Source organism: Anas acuta, chromosome 13 (assembly GCF_963932015.1).
Source record: "Anas acuta chromosome 13, bAnaAcu1.1, whole genome shotgun sequence".
In the NCBI taxonomy this organism is placed as follows: domain Eukaryota; kingdom Metazoa; phylum Chordata; class Aves; order Anseriformes; family Anatidae; genus Anas; species Anas acuta.
The window spans coordinates 6938468-6958587 of record NC_088991.1 but is presented as its reverse complement, the minus strand read 5'-3'; the positions used below and the strand labels follow the sequence as shown (position 1 = coordinate 6958587).

At 43.5% G+C, this 20120-nt stretch overlaps 1 protein-coding gene across 12 annotated transcripts in view; it reads left to right on the top strand.

Moving 5' to 3' along the window:
* LOC137863874 (H(+)/Cl(-) exchange transporter 5) overlaps window positions 1-17101 on the top strand; it is a 45813-nt gene extending 28712 nt beyond the window's left edge. For 8 of the 12 annotated variants that reach the window (XM_068697420.1, XM_068697421.1, XM_068697423.1 and 5 more), the window contains 11 exons: window positions 254-405; window positions 2459-2558; window positions 3984-4168; window positions 4785-4907; window positions 5456-5662; window positions 6699-6779; window positions 7671-8213; window positions 9491-9677; window positions 10543-10941; window positions 13161-13377; window positions 14410-17101. In XM_068697420.1, coding sequence (XP_068553521.1) covers window positions 254-405; window positions 2459-2558; window positions 3984-4168; window positions 4785-4907; window positions 5456-5662; window positions 6699-6779; window positions 7671-8213; window positions 9491-9677; window positions 10543-10941; window positions 13161-13377; window positions 14410-14500 — 2285 coding nt within the window. In that variant the 3' untranslated portion in view covers window positions 14501-17101. The remainder of the gene's footprint in view (window positions 1-253; window positions 406-2458; window positions 2559-3983; window positions 4169-4784; window positions 4908-5455; window positions 5663-6698; window positions 6780-7670; window positions 8214-9490; window positions 9678-10542; window positions 10942-13160; window positions 13378-14409) is intronic. The other 4 variants (XM_068697427.1, XM_068697430.1, XM_068697429.1 and 1 more) reach the window with 1 other exon arrangement.
* Window positions 17102-20120: the final 3019 nt, after the last annotated feature.

Below are 20120 nucleotides of genomic sequence, written 5' to 3'. Positions count from 1 at the left end.
ACAAGTGTTTCCAGAAAAGAGCCCATCTCCTTATGGACTGTGGAAGCTGGGGACGTGCATATGGGTGCTGAGCAGTTAATCCCTGGGACATTTGATGCATGTAGCTGAAGGAATAGCTCGTAAGCTGTTTACTTACCCTGAAATCTGTATTGTTCCACTGAAGTCAGCGCTTTAGTGATGTTTTTGATTTTTTTTCTAAAAAAAGGGGGAAAACTAAGAAATTCTCAATTTTCCCCCCTCGCTCCCCCATCAGGATTTTCCTCATATAATGGAGGAGAGATGAACGGCACAAGCAAAATGATGGATTTCCTGGAGGAACCTCTTCCTGGTGTGGGGACCTATGAAGATTTTAACACTATAGATTGGGTGCGAGAGAAGTCCAGGGACCGGGACAGGCACAGAGAGGTAACATTTCTTACTACTCCTTGCTAGCACCGAAGGCGGAACTATTAACTTGCTTAGAGCTAATCTGAGTTCTAATTACCTTACTAGGGAGCCAGTTACATGATACATATCAAGGGATTGCTGTAAGGGGGAAACTGAAAGCCTCTACCTTTTGAGGAAAAGGAACACTAAATTGAATGTGTTGCAGTTTACCCATTGCTACTTTTCTGTCCAAGGCTTTATTTTAAAAGCTTTAATGATACGTTTTTTTGATATATGGCTTAGATGCCTTGATCACTCATTGCCTTATGCAATGTTAAACTCGCTCAATTCTGAAGCAAATCAAAACTTACAATCCTAGCCATGGAAGATGCACGCATTGTTTGGAAGAATTATATTACCATTCCATGGATTATATGTAAGAATATAAGCACCCATTATACACATTGCTTATTGATAAAGAAATGAGATAGTCTTCCTACTGAACTTTGTGCTGCATGGTTGAGAAAACTGGAACAAATGCTGCTTCTGGAATTAAAGGAATCTGCTTCGAACACAAGGGTTGTTTTAAATAAAGTACTGATGTCCCCAGCATGCTCTTGATTCATGAGAAACCCTTGTTGGTAGAACTTTTGGAGGGTGAGTTTTTGGACTGAACTAAACTTTGCTGTTTACTTGCCAAACTGTTCTTTGATATTTTATTTTTGAGCCTTACAAAACAACTCGTCTTAAACAATCGTAGTGCACAAGCTGAGCTCCATCCTTGCTGGTCAGTGTGTGGGAATTACAGTACAATGCCCAAATCCGAGCAAGTACAGACCCAACTAAGAGGCCCCAAGCCCAATACCTACTGTTCCCCCAAAAAAGCAAACTTTCTATTTGTGCATTATGAGTACAGACTCCAAATCTTCTCAGATGCGTACACACACACAGACGTGTCAAACATGATGTCTGTGAGTTTGGAAAAGGACAATCTATTCCCTATCTACAGAAAACCTTTTTTTTTTTTATCAGAAGAAGTTGAAATCAGGTGAAGACAAATAACTGCTGGTCAAAGAGATGTATGTTTGGTCAAATTAAAACAAATACCAAGGCAATGGTTTTGGCCACCACCTGAACTCCCACCTTCACTCAGTAGCAGTGATGCTGATGAAGCGTGCTGCATTTGAAAGACAAAATCTAGCGGAAAAAAAATGAAAATCATTTGAGGAAGAAAGGATTCTTTCTCATTTAGTGGGAATTAGTTGTTTTCCTCAGTGTGCCTTGTCACCAGGGAATGATGGTGGTGTGCTGGCGCCAGGGCAGCGGGCAGGCTGCTCGTGCCCCTTCGTGCCATTGCCAGCCTGGCAGGGCCTGGCCAGAGGAGCTCGCTGGCCTGAGGCCTCTTTGTGTGGCTCTGAGTCCCTCTTTCAAATGCAATCAGCACATGTAGGCTCCAGGACTCATAACTCACCCACACTCTGTCGGTTTGAAACCTGCTAACCTTCTTGTGGCCGGCTGAGGCTGATTTATGGCAAGCAGCGCTTGGCAGTCTGCTGTGCTGGAAGTAACAGCTAGTTTGTGTTACAAATACTGAGGGAGTAGCTGAAGACTTCAAGAAGTTGGTGACAATTTCTGTTTGCTTCCCAGTTGGTGTGGTGGCAGCACGGGTAAGTTGCTGGGGGCAAAGTGCTATGAGGGTCCCTCGAGCATCCACATTTGCTTGTGGCATCAGGCTACCAGTAACTTCTTACTGCTAACAAGAAACGTTTTAAAAAGACTAAAGGGTAGGATTTCTTTTCTTCTTATTCAAAAGACAGTTAAGAGGAATATGTTACGTGAATGCTGGGAAGAGTGGAAGCATCCTTGATTAATTCTTGTTCACGTCTGAGTTGGAGCTGCATTGGACTATACCAGCTGTAAACCCAGCTCCTGTCTGATGTTTTCCCTCTTGTCCCTCAAAAAGGAATGTACTGTGATCGTTGTAGTGAACATTAAGGGTGTACCTCCAACACACAATGCTACCAAGTAACTCTATTTACAGGGAATTAGATCAGTGTCCTAATGGATTATTATTTTTTTTTAATTCTTCTAGATTACCAGCAGAAGCAAGGAGTCAACATGGGCCCTGATACACAGCGTGAGCGATGCTTTTTCTGGCTGGCTGTTAATGCTGTTCATTGGGTTGTTAGCAGGTAAGAGCAAACCTTAATATAAAACCTGGTTCTGTACCATCGCTACTGATTCCTAGCATGAACCCTGTTATATCATTAAAGCAGGAGATTTTGTCCCAGAAACAAGGGCTGAGGAGCTACACTGATACTTATGGCTCTGCCACTGTTTTGCAATTTAAGGAGAGTTATTTTTAAATGCCCTGAGACCCTATTCGTATAAATACCAAGATACAAAACTCAGACTGAAGGCTGTCCTGGGGACTGTTCTTGATCTGATGCTGGTACAGAGCTCTGGAATAATAATAGGTAGCAAAATGGTGGTACAGAGGGAAGTATCATGCTGTGAATCATTTTTGCTGAATGCTCTTTGACGATGAAGAGGCTGATGTCAAGGAGCATTAGATTTTATTCCCCCCCCACTATACTTAAGAATAAAAGGTGAGCAGTATTTCTTGGGAAGTCAGGCTTCTTTCAGAGGTTGACTGGCTGAGACCTTTTATATTATTTCAGAAGCAAACTTTGGACCCAAGTGCAAAAGTAGTAAATCAGTTGGATGCAAATCTTGATAGAAGGCAGCTAAACATTCATCATGAGGGATGAAATTAAGTCTTCTGTTAAATATTTACATAGGAAAGCTGCTAGCAAGTTTTTCATTAACTGCAAGATTTGCTAAGTGTTTAGCGTTGCCTCTGGGGCCTCTGATCATGCAGACCAGAGGTCTGTATTCCTGGCTTCTGCGTTAACGTGGCATTTTACCTGAGAATGGAGCCAATTACAGAATTAAGGGGGGGAGGTATAGGAGTTTTCCTTAACAGAAAAATATAAGATTGCTTGAAGCTTTCTTTTTTTAAAATGTAAGTTACTTTCCGTACTGACTCTCTGATTGTATTATTTGGCGTAGTTGTAACTTTCCCCTCTGTTTCTTTGTTAGTTGTTTGGTTTTTGTTTTTAATTGGGATTGGAAATGTTTCCTCCAAATTCAAAGTTATTCCTTGCACAATCTTAGCGTTGTTAGCGCAACTGGTGGATTTCAGCTCTTGTGCTGGAGACCAGTGACATGTTTTATATTTTTCGGAAACATAAAACCCTCCTTGGCTCTGTCTACTTTCCATGATATATTTAGAATGTGGTTGTTCAGTCTATTTGAGAAGAATTAATTTCTAGTGACTTAGGGTAGGTTTTAATGCAGTTTCCTGGGGTCAGCCATGGCAATGTTGTTAGCCACACTTTGTTTTGTGACCTACTCTTTTCAGCGTATGCTTAAGCAGATCTTCCCTTTAGCCCCCTTAAGAATAAAAGTTAATCATAGGCAAAAATATCAGTGCTGCTCTGTTTGCTGGTGGGTGAGTCAAAGTAGGGGCAGACTGTAACCTTCAGATATGTGAGTCTGCATAAGATGGTTATTAAGTTTTCACCTTTGTTTTTTTTTTTTTTTTTTTTAACCAGGTTCTTTAGCAGGTCTGATAGACATATCTGCCCACTGGATGACAGATTTGAAAGAAGGAGTGTGTTTAGCAGGCTTCTGGTTTAACCACGAGCACTGCTGCTGGAAATCCAACACAACCTTTACAGACAGAGACAAGTGTCCCGAATGGAAGAGCTGGTCACAGCTTATTATTGGCCATGGAGAGGTAACGTGTGCCTAGAACTATTTTTGCCACTGAATGTCCCATTTCCCCAGCCTGTATTGTCTCTTGGTATGATCTGTATGTGTATGCCAGAAGTGCTAACTGAAGATATTTCAGTGACTTAAATTTGAATGTTGGGGTCTTCGAAGGGTGTGAATAAACAAGTTACTTACGTATTTTCCTCAGTGGGGAAGCAAAGCATCGGCACGCTTACAAGTGTACTGCTTTAGTTGTGTTTGAGACTTACTGCTTGGAGAATGTTTTTGCTCATGAACACTTTAAAGGGATGCCAGACAAGCTCAGGTCCTGTGTTCTGGTTAGAGCCAAGTTCTGGCAGTTCTATGCAGTGGAGCAGCCAGCTTGACTGGGACAGTATTTGTATAACTTGTTTGCCATTTTATAAAGTGGTCTTCGGACGTGTGGTTGGCTCACGTTCCTGTAACCCAGCAAATGTAACTTGTAACTGGAACTGCAGACTTATTACGATTCCTGCTATTTTTGGCTGATGATAACTGTATTTTTTGATTACCTGCTATTTCTGTGAGCTTGCTTCAGTGTACTGGTTTGATGTAATCTCAGTTGAAGTGACACAAATTGGTTAACTTTCTCTGCATTACAGGGGGCTTTTGCATATATTCTCAACTACTTGATGTATGTTATCTGGGCTTTGTTATTCTCCCTTCTCGCTGTGTTACTTGTGAAGGGCTTTGCTCCTTATGCCTGCGGCTCAGGAATTCCAGAGGTGAGCAAGAATGAAAGTGTTGTGTTTTTTGTTGTTGGTTGTTTTTTTTTTGGGGGTGGTGGTGATGTTAGTTTGTGTTAAGGTGGGGTAGGGATCCACCATCCAAAGATAATGCTTGCCTGCTATGGACTAATACTTCCTTATATTCTAGAAATGTATGGTGGCTTAATATATGCTTTTTTCTCCAGTCTGTATCCCTGAAACATGTCTAGTACTTAAGTCTCCATAGAATCCCTTTTAAAACTAAAATAAATTTACTAAAAGTAAATGCAATCTACAAGAGGTACAAACAAAAGTGCACCACTTGTGGAAGACTGCAAAAGCAGCATCAGATTATTTTTCAGTGGGAAAAACAGTCCTGAAGGAAGGACTCAGAGGGCACCTTCTGTCTTTGCATGTGAAGGTATTTTTACTGACTGTGTTTTACTTTTGATAGCTTGGGGAGGGACTGTGAAAGCTGAAGGCAGGTCTGGGAGAGCCTAGTAAAACGGGAGCTCTGACCAGGACTTGAATGAAAGCCTGTAGAGCTCTGTGTGCTTGACTTCCAGATCAAAACTATCTTAAGTGGTTTCATCATTAGAGGCTACTTGGGCAAGTGGACGCTGATCATCAAAACCATTACCTTAGTGCTGGCGGTGTCCTCTGGCCTGAGCTTGGGAAAAGAGGGCCCCCTGGTGCACGTTGCCTGCTGCTGTGGAAATATCTTGTGTCATCTCTTCACCAAGTACAGGAAGAACGAAGCCAAGCGCAGAGAGGTAAAACGATACTGTGCTGTTGTTAAACTGTTGAGATAGCAGGGGAAAGCTGGTGGGTTTAGTGCTTTGTGATGAATGTAAGTTCTTGTTTTGGCACGTTCTAGGAGCATCTCAGTGCAACGCTTCTTTGGAGCAAAAGCAATGTCAGTGACACTGCAGCTTTGCCCCAGCACAGGTTGTCATCTCGTTTTTGATAGGAGCATTCACTGGTGCTAGCCCACTTTTGCACACCGAGTTTTGCAATGTTTGCTTGTATTTGTCATACAACCTCATAGACGACATTAAGACTGTTTGAGGGACTTGGTCCTAGCTGTAGGCTGAAGGGCTTCCCTTTCAGGGACCTTCTGCTGTTGTGAAGGACATGGTATAAGGACCAATTTAACATCTTATGTGAAGCTCATAAGTGTTTCCTCACAACGTAAGGTTTTTTTCTGGACAAGTCACTGGAGAATGATTAGTGTGAAATGCCTACAAGTACTGGCCAAGTTACCTTCTGTTAAACACAGCAATGGCAGAATCCACACAGGGAGCAGGTGAGGTGTTGGATGCCTTCACAACATCTCTAGTTCCACTTTGTTCTCTTCTGAGAAAGGGTACAGATGTGAGGCAGGCAAATGTAGCAAAAGGCATGTTCTGGGAAATGGAAGTGCTGCTGTTCCGTTTTACTGAAGCTTTATCTAGGGTGCAAGCATAGCGTGAAATCAGGTGAAAAAGAACAAGGTAATTGCAGTCTGTCAGCTCTACTGATTTAGAGTTGGAACTGTTTAAATGGCAATGTTTTTTTTAAAGCTATTTGTGGATTGCAATAGAATCTTTAAGGTTGGAAAAGACCTCCAAGGTCACCTAGAATATTTCGTAGGGAATTAGCTCAGTTCATCTTTTCCCTGTTGTCTTTAAAACAAGTCAGACATTAGCTTATTCGGTGATCATTGGATATAAAATTCGCACACATTTAAGTAGACATCCGACAAAAAAAGGGGAAAGGTTTTGAGGGGAGAGCTAAAAATGTGTGACTGACTTCAGTTTCTTTCTATAGGTTTTATCAGCAGCTGCAGCTGCTGGTGTGTCTGTAGCTTTTGGTGCACCGATTGGAGGAGTGCTCTTTAGTCTGGAAGAGGTAACACCAGCATTTTCTATTAGCTCTGGTGAGCTGTTTTATTGCAAGAACTGACCCCGCTGGTTTTAAAATACAGTCCACTCATAACAGCTTGGGTGTGGAAAGGAGACTCTGTTGAATACTGATTGGTGGTGTATTTACAAGGTCTGCCAGGCAACCTAAACTTTACTGGGGTTTCAGGTAATTCTTATGAATACTGTAGAATTTATTTTGAATGATGTATATCTCTGGCTTTAAAGTAAACCTGCTGTTTTTCCCTGATCTGTCCATGCTCAGCAACACTGACTGCTCACAACCACAGCCTCTGTCATTCCACATGTCCGCTCTCTCCAGACAGCTCTGTCTCAGAGTACCTCAAAACAACCTTACCTTGCTTATCAAACTCTTTTTCCTACCAAGTAATTTCTAATTCATGTTCTTTTGATCCAGACATGAAATGGATCACCATTTCTGGCTTCAGGGCCTAACTCAGAGAAAGAGTGGGATGGTTTTGCTCAGCTGAGCAATAGTTGTGCTCAGCTACTATGGCAAACACCATTGTTTGGCACTTCTGGACCTTGCAGAGCATGAAAGGCAAATACTCCTCTGGTTTCAGCTCATAGGTGATTTGTAGCAACTTTTATCCGAGTAAATCATCTACGCTTCAGGAATCATAGAGGGCATTTGCTGCAAGTACGCACACCAGGATCCATCCTGGTCATTGTAGTCTGTATAGAGGGGACCTCATAATCAAGTCTTGGCTGAAGGGGAAGGTGCATCAGTCGCAGTCCTTTCAGTCCTCATTTCACACCAGTCTCAGTCCTTTCTTGTACTTCATGCAGTAGTGATGTTACTGGGCACCAGTCAGGGTAGCGACAAGTGATTGAGTCTGCTTTGTTTTTCCTTTTTTAGGTCAGTTACTATTTTCCTCTCAAGACACTATGGCGTTCCTTCTTTGCTGCTCTGGTGGCTGCGTTTACTTTGCGCTCCATCAATCCTTTTGGGAACAGCCGCCTGGTTCTCTTCTACGTGGAGTTTCACATGCCCTGGCATCTTCTGGAGCTTGTGCCGTTCGTCCTTTTGGGAATATTTGGTGGGCTTTGGGGAGCTTTCTTCATTCGCAGCAACATTGCCTGGTGTAGGCGACGTAAGACAACCAAGCTTGGTAAATACCCGGTGCTGGAGGTGTTTGTAGTGACTGCCATCACAGCCATCCTGGCCTTCCCTAATGAGTATACCAGAATGAGCACCAGTGAGCTGATCTCTGAACTCTTCAATGACTGTGGGATTTTGGACTCTTCCAAGCTCTGTGAGTACGTGAATGACTTCAACAGCACCAAAGGGGATGACCTGCCAGACCGAGCTGCTGGCCCAGGAGTTTACACAGCCATGTGGCAGCTGGCTTTGGCCCTTGTAATGAAAGTCTTCATCACAATCTTCACCTTTGGCATGAAGGTGAGAGTTACCTGTAAAGCAGCTCATGTTCTTTTCATCTGATGCAGAAACCCTAGAATTTTATCTGTTTAATAAACAGACATGTTTTTCTCCCTAAGCCCTGTTAAGGAGAAGAAATTGTGCTTTGTAGGGGGGTGATAGATGGCAATTATTTGTTCCATTGTGAGTAACTGAGCACAATAGAAATCTTTTATCCTGTGTGTGGCCACCATATGCAGTCACTGAAGCTGCTAGGTTAGGGATTCATGGCCCATTTTCCAGACATTGGATGCTTCTAAGTAGTCTTTACTTAAGCCTTTTTGATACTTCCATTATATCTCCCCTTTCCTAATTGCAAAGCAATTGAGATATTCATTTGTAAATGCTTAAGATTTCATCAGTCAGACTGTTTTGCTCTTGTTCTGTGGCAGTCTCCTGAGTGGTGGATATACTGCCTAGGTCTGAGCTTTCCCTCAGTGGGCTTTATCAGATGGATCCTACCCTGTCTCACAGTCCCTTGAAGGGATTGTCCAAAAGAGGTGACCCTGCCTCAGAGGTTTGCACCTCGTTGTTGCACTGAGGTTGTCACTGACATTCAAGGGCAATCATCAAAACTGTGAGGAAAAATACAGTGTATGAGAAAGCTATATGAAAAATATGTAAAAGGCACAAGGGGGAGATTCTCTGACTTCAAAGAACAGGAGCTTTTGAAATCCAGGAACAGTTGAAGTGCAGAGGTGAAACTTGCTGGTGGTGGCCCTACAGGGTATCACTAATGTGCTAATTACAGGCACTCTCACTTTGAAGGATCGTGTGTATTTCATAAATAAGTACAAGTACTTGATTAGTTGGAAAGGCACGGGGGAGTGTTAGTGGTGTGCAAATGAAACTTTGTTTTATTATTCTGGGAAATAAACTTTGATTTTTAGGAAAATTTTTGAAAAAAAGAAAGCCTATTCTATTTCACACTGAACTGTTGTGTGGGTCTTTCTCCTGCTCAGAAAGAAGTAACTGCAAACAATTCAAACTCTGTTACAGAGGTTTTAGAGCGTGGTTTGTTTCAGTGAGGACAGCATTTGGCATACCCAGTGCTGTCCCTTGTTCCCTCCAAGGATGCAAGGAGGTGTTCTCCCACCACCTTTTTTGGTGCAGGAAGGGCAAAGATGATGGAGCATGGCATCTGTGCCATTTTTAACTTTAGGATAACCTCTAAATCAGTCTTGTTTGAACTTCTGTCACTAGTCTTTGAATACTGCCTCCCTGAGAAATGCCTTATTCACTGATGTACTTTTTCATAGGTCCCCTCGGGGCTCTTCATCCCAAGCATGGCAGTAGGTGCTATAGCAGGAAGATTGCTAGGAGTAGCAATGGAGCAGCTGGCCTTTTACCACCACGACTGGGTCATCTTCAGTGGCTGGTGCAGCCAAGGAGCTGACTGTATCACTCCAGGCCTATATGCAATGGTTGGGGCTGCAGCATGTCTAGGTAAGCGACAGATTTCTTTTTAAGTCCACGCTGCATGTTTGGGTGTTTGGTCTACTTTGTAGTAGAACATATAATGTGTTTCCTATTCTATTTGCATTCTTTTGCCAGCACCAACCTATAACTGGACATGATAGGTTTCCATGGGGAATCTCCTGAACATGCAGCTAGAACAAATGAGACTGTCCACAGACTTTAGATTCCCATGTAGGGAAGCCATGTTGTTAGGAAAATTAATGATAGTAGCCAGAGGATGTCAAGATGCCACTTTTTGCATGGCCTATCGTAGGGATCGCTCCATAAATCTATTCTATCAGTGTAAATGTGTAAGGCCCTTTCACAGCATGACAGACTATTTTGCAGGTAGTTCACTTTCTTTTGTGTTTAAGTAAGGGGATGACCTTGCCAGCAAATTGTCGTGAAATATTTCATTGATATGTAGTCTTAAGAAGTAAGTTTTGGACAGATATACCACATCATTCATGGATCTCTGCAGTTCATAAGATGTGCTATATGAGGACACATGCCTCTAGGGTATTTCTTATGACCTGATTTGAAATGACTATGGCCTTTTAAGGTTGCTTCTCAAAAGGACACCAAAAAAAAGTAGCAGAAGGCCCCATAATCATGATATTTTGGAACAGACAGATGGTTTTAACAGTATGTTCTGTTCATGTTTGGCTTCCACTACTGAATGTGATGCTTATTTTCTAGCTAGGAGTCCAACAGTACAACCTTTTACTGATTTAATAACGTTATCTAGATGCATTGGTGGAGGACAGCTGTAGCAACTGTCTGAACAGCTCTACTGCTTGGAAATCCCCAAAAACATGTTAACGTCTTCTGTCTTCCTGTGTTCTGTTTGTAGGAGGGGTGACCCGAATGACTGTGTCACTAGTGGTCATTATGTTTGAGCTCACGGGCGGACTGGAATACATAGTTCCTCTGATGGCAGCAGCCATGACCAGCAAGTGGATGGCTGATGCTATCGGGCGGGAAGGCATTTACGATGCCCACATTCGTCTCAATGGCTACCCTTTCTTGGAAGCCAAGGAGGAGTTCTCGCACAAGACACTTGCTATGGACGTCATGAGACCACGGAGGAACGATCCTCCTCTGACTGTCATTACTCAGGACAGCATGACAGTAGAAGATGTTGAGACCATCATCAATGAAACTACGTACAGTGGCTACCCAGTGGTGGTGTCACGGGAGTCCCAAAGACTGGTTGGATTTGTTCTCAGGAGAGACCTCATCATTTCAATCGGTAAGTGCAGGAAGGCAAGATGCTATGCAGATAAACAGTGCTGTTAGAGGCCCTAAATGGCACCAACTGTAACTGACTTAACAAATTTAAACACTCAGTGGTGATGGTGGATATACTTATGGAAGACTGCATCTCCATCCCCTTCACATCTTGAGTGTGAAGGGACAGCACGACTTGTCTATTGCAATTATAATGGCTGTGCTACCTGCAAAAAATCTTGTGAATCTTGTGAAGTATGAGACTTCTTGTCAGCAAGATCTAAGCCACCTTTTCTTTTGGATGACTCTGCAGAAGGCTTTCTTAACTGCTAATGTCTCAAACCTTATTTTATTTAATTAGAGGAAAAAGTCTGGTTCGTGTACTGAATGTTGGGTCACTTCTGAGGTGGTGCTATCAAACCTGTAAATATTGATACTGATGTTTTTAGGAGAGTCTTTCCTTTCTCTGCACCATGGAAAGCCATCCCAATCTTTGCTTTTTTCACATGTGCTCCAACATTGTTCTGAGGCAGTTGATGTGTGGTGCTGGCAGAACCTGGTAGACATTGTCCTGGCATCTCCCACGTGCAATTTTCATCTGTGACGTGAGAGTTGAGTTCCTTTGGAAACAGCATTGTATGAAACAGCGTTGTATTTTACAATTATTAGGGCACAGTTAGATTCCTCTTGCTCACATATTGCGTAGAAGCCTGTAAGTAATGTTTGTAAACGTGAGGTTTGAGTACAAGTTGCAATCATGTTGTCTCTTGCTGGTTGTGTGAGGCGGTGTTTCTTCTCTTGATGAAGCAGGAGAAATCTGTGTGTTAGGGTTGAGGACTACATTGGCGTGTAGGTCTTAAAAAAATAAATAAATAAAAATGCATTTGCTCTATAATGAGGATTTGGGTATAAGGGAGTAAAGGTCCATGCTCCGTGCCTGTTTAGTCTGTATAGATTGTATTCAGCTGGACCTGAGGCTCCAAGCATCTATGCTAAGCTTGAGTGAGCTGGAGTTGCTCCCAGGCCTGCTCACATTTCCCTACACCATCGCCAGGCAGAATCCGTGCAAGCCCTGTGGTGAGCTGGATGGAAGACCTGATCCAGCTGCATACATATCTCAGTCGTTGCTCAATTAGCTTCCTGCAGATCAGTCCCGTTTTGACTCTCTGGGGGGACACAAACGCTGGTGAAAGAGAGCAGGTGAGAGCACGCTTGCTGGAAGTTCTGGAAGTGCTGGAAGTTGCTTGCAGTTCCCTTGGACAGAAGCAGAAAGTGATCACGGAAACAGCATGATTATTAAGGGCTGAACACATCTGAGCTCTGTGGTGTGGTTTTAATGTGCTGTCTTAGCTCCAGCTTGATACTTCTCTGTATGGAAGGTTAGAATTGTTGGTCCTGAGCTGAGGTTGTACCATGGCACAATTAGTTCCTATAAGTTGCTTGCAGCTATGAAACAACCCCGTGTATTCCCTCTTTTAAGGTAAATTGCCAGTGTCAGTTTTGCATACAATACATTCTTCTGGAGTATGTAAGTATTGCTTTTCTGATAAGTACCTGGTCAAATGCTTACGACAAAATGTGATGAAATACAGAAAAAGTGCACTATCATATTATTTATTTCCTCTATTCTGTCAGGCTACTTCATGGTGTGACTGAATTCTTGCGTTTGCCTTGTTCTGAATCTCTTGGAACTCTTTAAAAGTATTTTTTTTTTTTATCCAGGATGCATGGAAAATGGGATTTAGCTTTTGACAACATGCTCTGAATATCAATCTGGTGTTCGGATGCCAAGTCATTCCCTACCCAATGAGTCCTGGAATGTAAATATCAAATTGAAGCTGCGATACAGCAGACGTCCAAATTGCCCATGGAGCAGGAGTAGGCACTATTGCAAATACCTGAATGGTGTCAAGTACTTAACACCGTGTTGATTTTTTTCTATTCTTGACCCTGGTCAGGGGACATAGAGCTTGAGCCGGTAGGTTAAGCATTTAAAGGAAAAAAAAAATAAAAAGACTTATTTTATTAGTCAGCTACCCTGCACAGGTTCCAAATCAGTGACTGGTAAAAGTACAAATCATTTCACAGCCTGCTTAAGTCATTCGTTACATGTTTTGAGAAACAGTGCAAGTGAAGTGAAAGAATGGACCTCTAAAGCCATTCCAATGTGGCAGAGAGAAAAGGATATGTTCTTCAACTGAGAAAAGGAAAGGTTATTTAACCAAATATTTATTCTTCTAGAAAATGCCCGGAAGAAGCAGGATGGAATTGTGAGCACTTCAATTATTTATTTCACTGACCACTCTCCTCCACTGCCTCCAAGCTTCCCCTCCATGCTGAAACTCAGGAGCATCCTGGACCTCAGTCCTTTTACAGTGACAGACCAAACACCCATGGAAATTGTCGTGGATATATTTCGCAAGCTTGGATTGCGCCAGTGCCTGGTCACTCATAATGGGTAAACAAAACAAAAACCAACTACCTGTAGATGCAATCTTGGGCCTGAGTCCCAATGGATAGTGCTGGATTAGTTGGTGCCTTTGAGCTGTTTATAGTAGGAAAACGCCCTGCAGGAGAGCAAGATGGCAGTGGGTTTGGAACTTTAAAGGTCCCTTCCAACTCAAACCATTTGATGATTAAACATCTGCATCTCAGTCAGAACTTCAAGTGGGAGAAGGCCCCTGACAGGTAGAACTGAATGTCAGTTAAGGCAAAAGTAATCTGTGGGGAGAAAAAAAACTAAAACCACTGAACCTCTTTCAGTTGGAGGAGTAACATAAATCCTGTAAGGGTAATGAAATGGTCAGAGACAGCTTCATGTGGTGATGGGTGTGATACCCCTAAAATTGATGGAAGAGGCTGAGCCCTTTCCATTGCAAATCTGGTCATGTGTATCATGCCCCCACTTGAATTCATTGGGGTGTCAATTCGGAAGCAGTGAGCTTGGTGAGGTGGGAAGAAACAAGGGTAAGGAATTAAAACAAATGGTCCCTTCCTTGAAGGACCAGACCAAAAAGGGATTCTCTCCCTGTTCTTCACTGTGATGCCATTGGACCAGTTGATCATTTCAATTTCAGATATACATGTAGAATAGCTTTGCCATACAGTGCTTCCTAATGGAAGTTGGGTTTAACTCCTTACCACCTATCATGACTGATCAGTTAGTTATACTTACGAAAGCGTAACTACTGAGACTACCAGCACTTAAAATGCAGTCCTAAACATTTAGGTCGATCTTTTTGGAGACGGCAGGTAGGTGCTAATAAAAATTGTGTCTTGGTTATCAGTCTTACCTTTTTCAGTATAAAATCCTGATAGAGTATCTGTCTGGGCTTATAAGCACTGTACTTTGCATGGAGTGTCAGCCTTGTGATCCAAACAAGTACTGCAGCTACTGCAAGGAGATAAAACTCTCATATGAGAAGCTATGCAAGAGCAAGGATATGTTCCTTGGATGTTGATGCACTGAAAATGTGTTTTAATTTTTCAGGAAGCTACTTGGAATCATTACCAAAAAGGATGTACTAAAGCACATTGCACAGCTGGCTAACCAGGACCCAGATTCTATACTCTTCAATTAATGGCAGACTTGTAGGTGTTGTGTGTTAAACACAAAAGAAACTTTATAGAAGAACCTGGATATTCTTTCCTATTTTTATTGAGACCTTGGAACTAATTTCAGCATTTCCTTTCATGGAGCTGAAGAAGATATTTTTTTTTCTACAAGATAACCAATTGCACTACATAGTCTGTGGAAAATTAATCTTCTTTTTAGAAGAAAAAGACTACATTGCTTTTGTGAAGTTGCGTTGGAAAGATTCCATGAAGAAGTAAAAGCAAAATGCTACAGAATTATCTCTCTCCTTTTTACTTTATCTGAATTCTTGTTACTAATGTGGGGAGGAAAGACGAGGTGTATACCTTCAGAAATTTTGAAGGCGGATGATTTTTGCACACAGTATTAAGGTGGTGGCGGAAGGATGCAGTTGTAACTCAGGGGCAGTGTATTTCCAGTGAGCCAATTAGTGAAAATAAGAACCTTGTACAGTCAAAAAATAAAAAAATAAAAAAAAAAAAAATTGTCAGGTGGTTCTGTAACTAATTCCATATAAGAGCTCAACTCCTCAATTACTGATATTGGTTAGCGAAGAATGTTTTGCTGAGAGAATGAAAAAAAAAAATCCCGCAGAAGACCAGTCTTAAGACTGGGTTCACTTTTTGATTGGGAAAAAGTTTATTTTGATTAATCTGCTGTGAATGTATTTAATTACTCTCTGATGCTAGCTTGCTAGGAGAATCCCGAGTAGGAGAAAGGAAGAGTTAACAGTTGTATTCTTGTCATGCTCTCTTATTTTAGATATATGCACAAGGGTTTCTTCTTGGTTTCTTTTGAGCATGTAATAAAATTGCAAGGACTGAATCCTACAGCCCTGGCTTTACTGCACTTCCAAGTAAAGTCTGATCATATTGGTTATTGTGCAACTGACCTCTTCCTTAATCAGCAGTGTCTTATGTTGCTGAGGATGTCTTAATGGAGACTCCTGGGCCCGGAATGTTTACATGGATGCATTTTTTTTTGTTGTTCCCTGCTATTCTCTCCAGCCCTGCACCAAACTCAGGCTCGGGTCCTGGCTCTGGGATTGAGAACACTGCCACTTTATGTATGTTTGCCACTCGGTGTCTCTTGTTTCACTAACTATGCAATAAGAACCCTGTCTGACAACTGTCAGCGACATACCTTGTTCCTGAGAGTTGCTCCGGTCCACGTCTGTGCTCCTTGAGTCCCTGTTCCGATTAATTTTCTGTTAATAAAATTGTGACAGTTAACTGGAATTCCGAACGTATATAAATTCCTTTTGGGGATCAGCGTCATTGTGGCTGCTGTCTAAAGCAGACTTCACTTGTTGTCTGTGGCTGAGGCTTGTCGATGGGAACAGCTCCCTTTCACTCCTGATTCACCACCAGCAGTGCAGGAGGGGGCCCAGGGTAGGAGCTACTGTAACGTGGTGGTGAGGTGTTACCTACCACTTGAATTCGTGTATGGCTTAAAGCTGAATCAAGCCAAGATGTTAACAATGGATGAAAGATCTTATATTTATTTTATATATTTAAATTTATATATTTAAATGCTACAACTTTGTGGTGTTTTTGCACAACAGCAGATGGTTTTCAAGTCATCTTAGGCTCGAAACAAGGATACTGTGTGCCCGTAAGATGCTCACAACTCGAAATGCTTTGCCTTCTTTCTCTCCTCTGACTGTCAGCAGGCTTTGGTGGTGGCAGAAGCTCTGCCTTTAAATGCTTTTGCCCTGTTCTGAGAGGGTTGTCCCCCGCTTGCCAGTAAGGATGCTCATGAGCCTGGGTCCGAGAACAGGGAAGAAGCCTCCTCGTTTCCTTGCAGGCTTCTTGCAGAGGATATCTGCACCGAAGGAGGCTAGGGGTGCCCGTTGCATGCTGCTCAGAAAGCTTTGTTCTCTTCGGCACGCGTGGGACACCAGGAAGACGTAAGCTTTTATTTTATGCCTTTTTTTTTTTTCTTACTTTGCAATATGCAGGGAGTCTCTAGCTTGAAAAATAAAGACCCTGTTATAATTAGATCTGCAGTACGTGACAGCTTATTTCTCTAACAGTCATTAACACGTAACTCTGGACTCGGTCGCTGTGGTAAGTGCCTCTATCAGGGAAGGGAAAGGGAGGGACTGCTTGTGGGAAGGCTGCAATAGCTTTAGTCCAGCATGTCAGGTCACTGCAAGAGGTGCTGACAGGAAAATCCAGTCGCAGGCTGGAGTGTCACAGCTGGCTCGTGCCCTGCTCCCAAAAGGGAAGCTCTTGTGGAAATTGGCAGGTCAGACCTTCAGAGGAGACCACAGCCAGCCTGTTGTGTGGGGGTGGGAGCATGGCAGCCAGAAGCTGCAAAATTAATTTGGGGGTTTTTGAAGGTAGTTCTGTGGGTAGCAGGGGCCAAAGAGCCATCGCAGTGTGCCTGTCACACGGCTTTCTGGCATGGAGGAATTGTCCTCGAAAGGTTGGCCTGAAACAAATCATACACAGGAAGATGAGAGTGTGAGAAAACAGGATTTGTGGGACAGTCTGGTGGAGTTGTAGAGGAGGTGGGTGCTTGATGGAGGCAGGGTTTCAAGTCCTCACAATGCCAAACCAAACATCATTAAGATGGGCAAATATTTAAAAAAAAAAAAAAAAGAAAAAAAGAAAAAAAAAGTTTTGCAGTAGTAAAAGGCCTTTTTCTGCAAGCTTCTGAAGAGGACTTTCCTCTTACTTGATTACATTTCTCCGCTCTTATGCCTTTTTAGTATGAAAACAAATTTTTTTGGTGAACGAGAATATAGTTTAATGAAATGAGGTGGGTAAGGTGAAAATAGAAGCTCGGAGTGATTTCATAGCTGCTCTGTAAGTGAAAACCTGCTGACCACATAAAACCAATGGAAGTGGTTTCCATGTAAAAAAAATAATAATAATAATTTCATCTCCAGCTGTGTTTCTGAGCTGTAGTTTTCTATGGGGGAGCCTGCAGCAAAATGACACGGTCAGTGTTATTGCATTGGCTGCAGCAGTGATGGCAGGACACAGGGCTCGTTAGGGCGTGATGCTGATTTGGGTGGATAGCTCTGTACTGGGACTGATGCCCTCATTTCTACAGGTAAGACGTTGGTTACAGAGACTCCCAGCTGCTTGGTGTGAGCTTTTATTTAATGGAGCTTTAATTCCTACCGAAATGTGTTAAACTGTTTTGTCAAAAAGTCAGGGCAGGTATCATGATCAGTTTTTTGAGCTCAGGCATTTTCTACATTGTCTGTAATCAATGGTGCTGGTTTGGAAAAGGGTTCCCCTGCCTAGGGCCGTTCCAGCTGCTGTTACGGATTTTGCCCTGTCCTGTTCTTGCTTTTGTATTGTTTTACTTTCAGAGCGACTCCAGGAGGAGCCCTGGAGTTTCTCTTCAGCAAACAGCTCATTACACAAATCTGTACACACATACCCCCACCCCCGTGAGGGTAATTTTATATTTATGAAATAAATTATTTGGGATCGTTTCGGAGAGGCTTAAACGCCTGCTGGGCCTTCTTAAGGGTGGGTTGTGAGTTGGAGCTTGTTGATTTTTTTCCACCCAGGAAGGGTAGTGCTGGGATTTGGACAGGGTGCACAATTCACGAGGTGGTTTCTTAGGGAGCTACGGGGCTAGCGAGCTGAGCAGCCAGCACAGGAGAAAGAAGCCCACCTTCTCTGCCTGCCCGCAAACAAACCGCTGTCCCCTGAACTTTGTCGCCGTGAAATGCAGTGTGTAACGTGGCCTGGAGCCAGCCCACGTGGCAGGGCTGGGACTGGAACCAGCACTTAACAGGTCCTGCTGATGGGCAGCAGGGAAAAGTGAGGGGCAGGTCTCCTCCTGCCTCTGCTGTGCCCCAGGGATGCTGTGAGTAAAGTAGGTGTTGGGATCCTTTCTCTTGGGATCCCCAGCTCGGGGAAGAGGAAAGCAGCCTTCCCCTTCGTGCTCTGCATACATGGGTCTGGATCGAGCTGCCTCAGCTGTTTTGCTGCCTGCAGCTCGCTCTTCCCAAAGGGAGAGCGCGTCCAGAGCCTGGCTGTGCTGGCAGGGAGGGCTGGGACAGCGCCAGAGGAAGGAGGTGATGTTTGTGTGAGGGAGAATGGAGGAGTGACCGAGCTGCTGGAATCGGTTTCATCGCTTCAGCAGATCCGAGATTTGCTGCTCAGAGTCCAAGGTCTGGGTGGTAAAAGGAAAATCACTTTGGGAGGGCAGAGAAGCCGTGTTCCAAGCAGTCTCCCTCTTCTGGTTCACTGCTCGCTGCTGTTGCAGGAGCATTAATGTTAAATTATTAGCCCGTAGGTAGGGCTGCTTTAAAGAGCATCCTGCTTCCTCCACTTACCCCAGCCCTTTTTGCTGAAGGAAATAGGTTTGCTGGGTTTCGTTTTCCCCTTCCAAGGCTTAACTAAGGCTCGGGGATGAGCTACCTCAGAGCAGGACTGCGCTGTGCTGTGAGATGTGCAGGGAAGTGAGGTTCAGGAGGAGCAGCTGCAGGACAGGGAAAAGCTCTCTGAATTTTTGTGTCTGGGTGTGTGCAGTAGTAAGGACGTAACCTCCCGCGTGGGCTTTCTCTTTGGACGCTTTATTTACAGTGTTCCAAGAAATGATTTCCTGGGGTGTTGACATGTTTTTCAGCGTGGATTTCCTCCTTACGTCTGAGAAATTGTGCTGGGCTCGGGACTTGAAAGCAAAACCAGAGCTTGTTTGGAGGGGAACAAAAGACTTGGATGTAGTGATGAGCTGGTTAATAACAACAGAGAGGAGGAGGAAAAAAAAAAAGAAAAAAAAAGAAACCATCAGCCCCAGAATTTATTTTGAGACAAAGGGCAGCGAAGTTAGCATTGTAAACGCCCTTGGCTGTCTGGCAAGTTTGTCTGAGCTGTCTGCGCAGCCACACGATGAACTGAAAGCAGAGCTCCGAGACAGGGGAGATAAGGCATTACTTGGCAGCGGCTACAAGGAAGGAGCATGCGTCTAGATCAAATAAACACGATGAAGCCATGAGAGTTAAGGTCAACCTGAAAATGTTAATAGAGCTGTTGTTGCATCTTCCATCCCCCCTATTATTTTTTTTTTAAAGCATCAGGTTTGTGAAATGTCACCTGGCAGGGACAGCAGGCTGGGAGCAGGGAGGTTGTGGCGGGTGAATGGGGGCAAAGTGTTTTTTATTTTCTGGAGCAGTTTGGTGACTGGGCTGCTAGTCCTGAGGTTAGTTACTGAGGTTTTTTACTGATCCTGTTCCCTGAAGCCACAAGTTTCTCCCAGGCAATGCAGGCACACCCCCTGCACTCACCTGACATCGCCTCTGGCTCTGCCTTGACAGTTCCAGGAAGAAATCACTGCAGGGCAAAGTAACACTGCAGCGGGCAAACAGATGAGTAATGAGACAGATGGCATTATTTTATACGCTCCTAGGTGGCAAAGTGTCTCCGTTTATGCACGCATGCACGCACATATAGGCATGTACAGGCTTTTTGGTGTAAAATCCATGACATGAAGTAGATCAAGGTCTTTGCCTGGTGCTGTCCATGCCACCAGAACTTCACCCTGGGACGGGTGAGGAGATGAGAGCCATGCTTGCTGGGAACATGACTTTGGACTTTGCTTGAGGTGCTGTGGTGGATAAAAGTACTCTGCAAGCT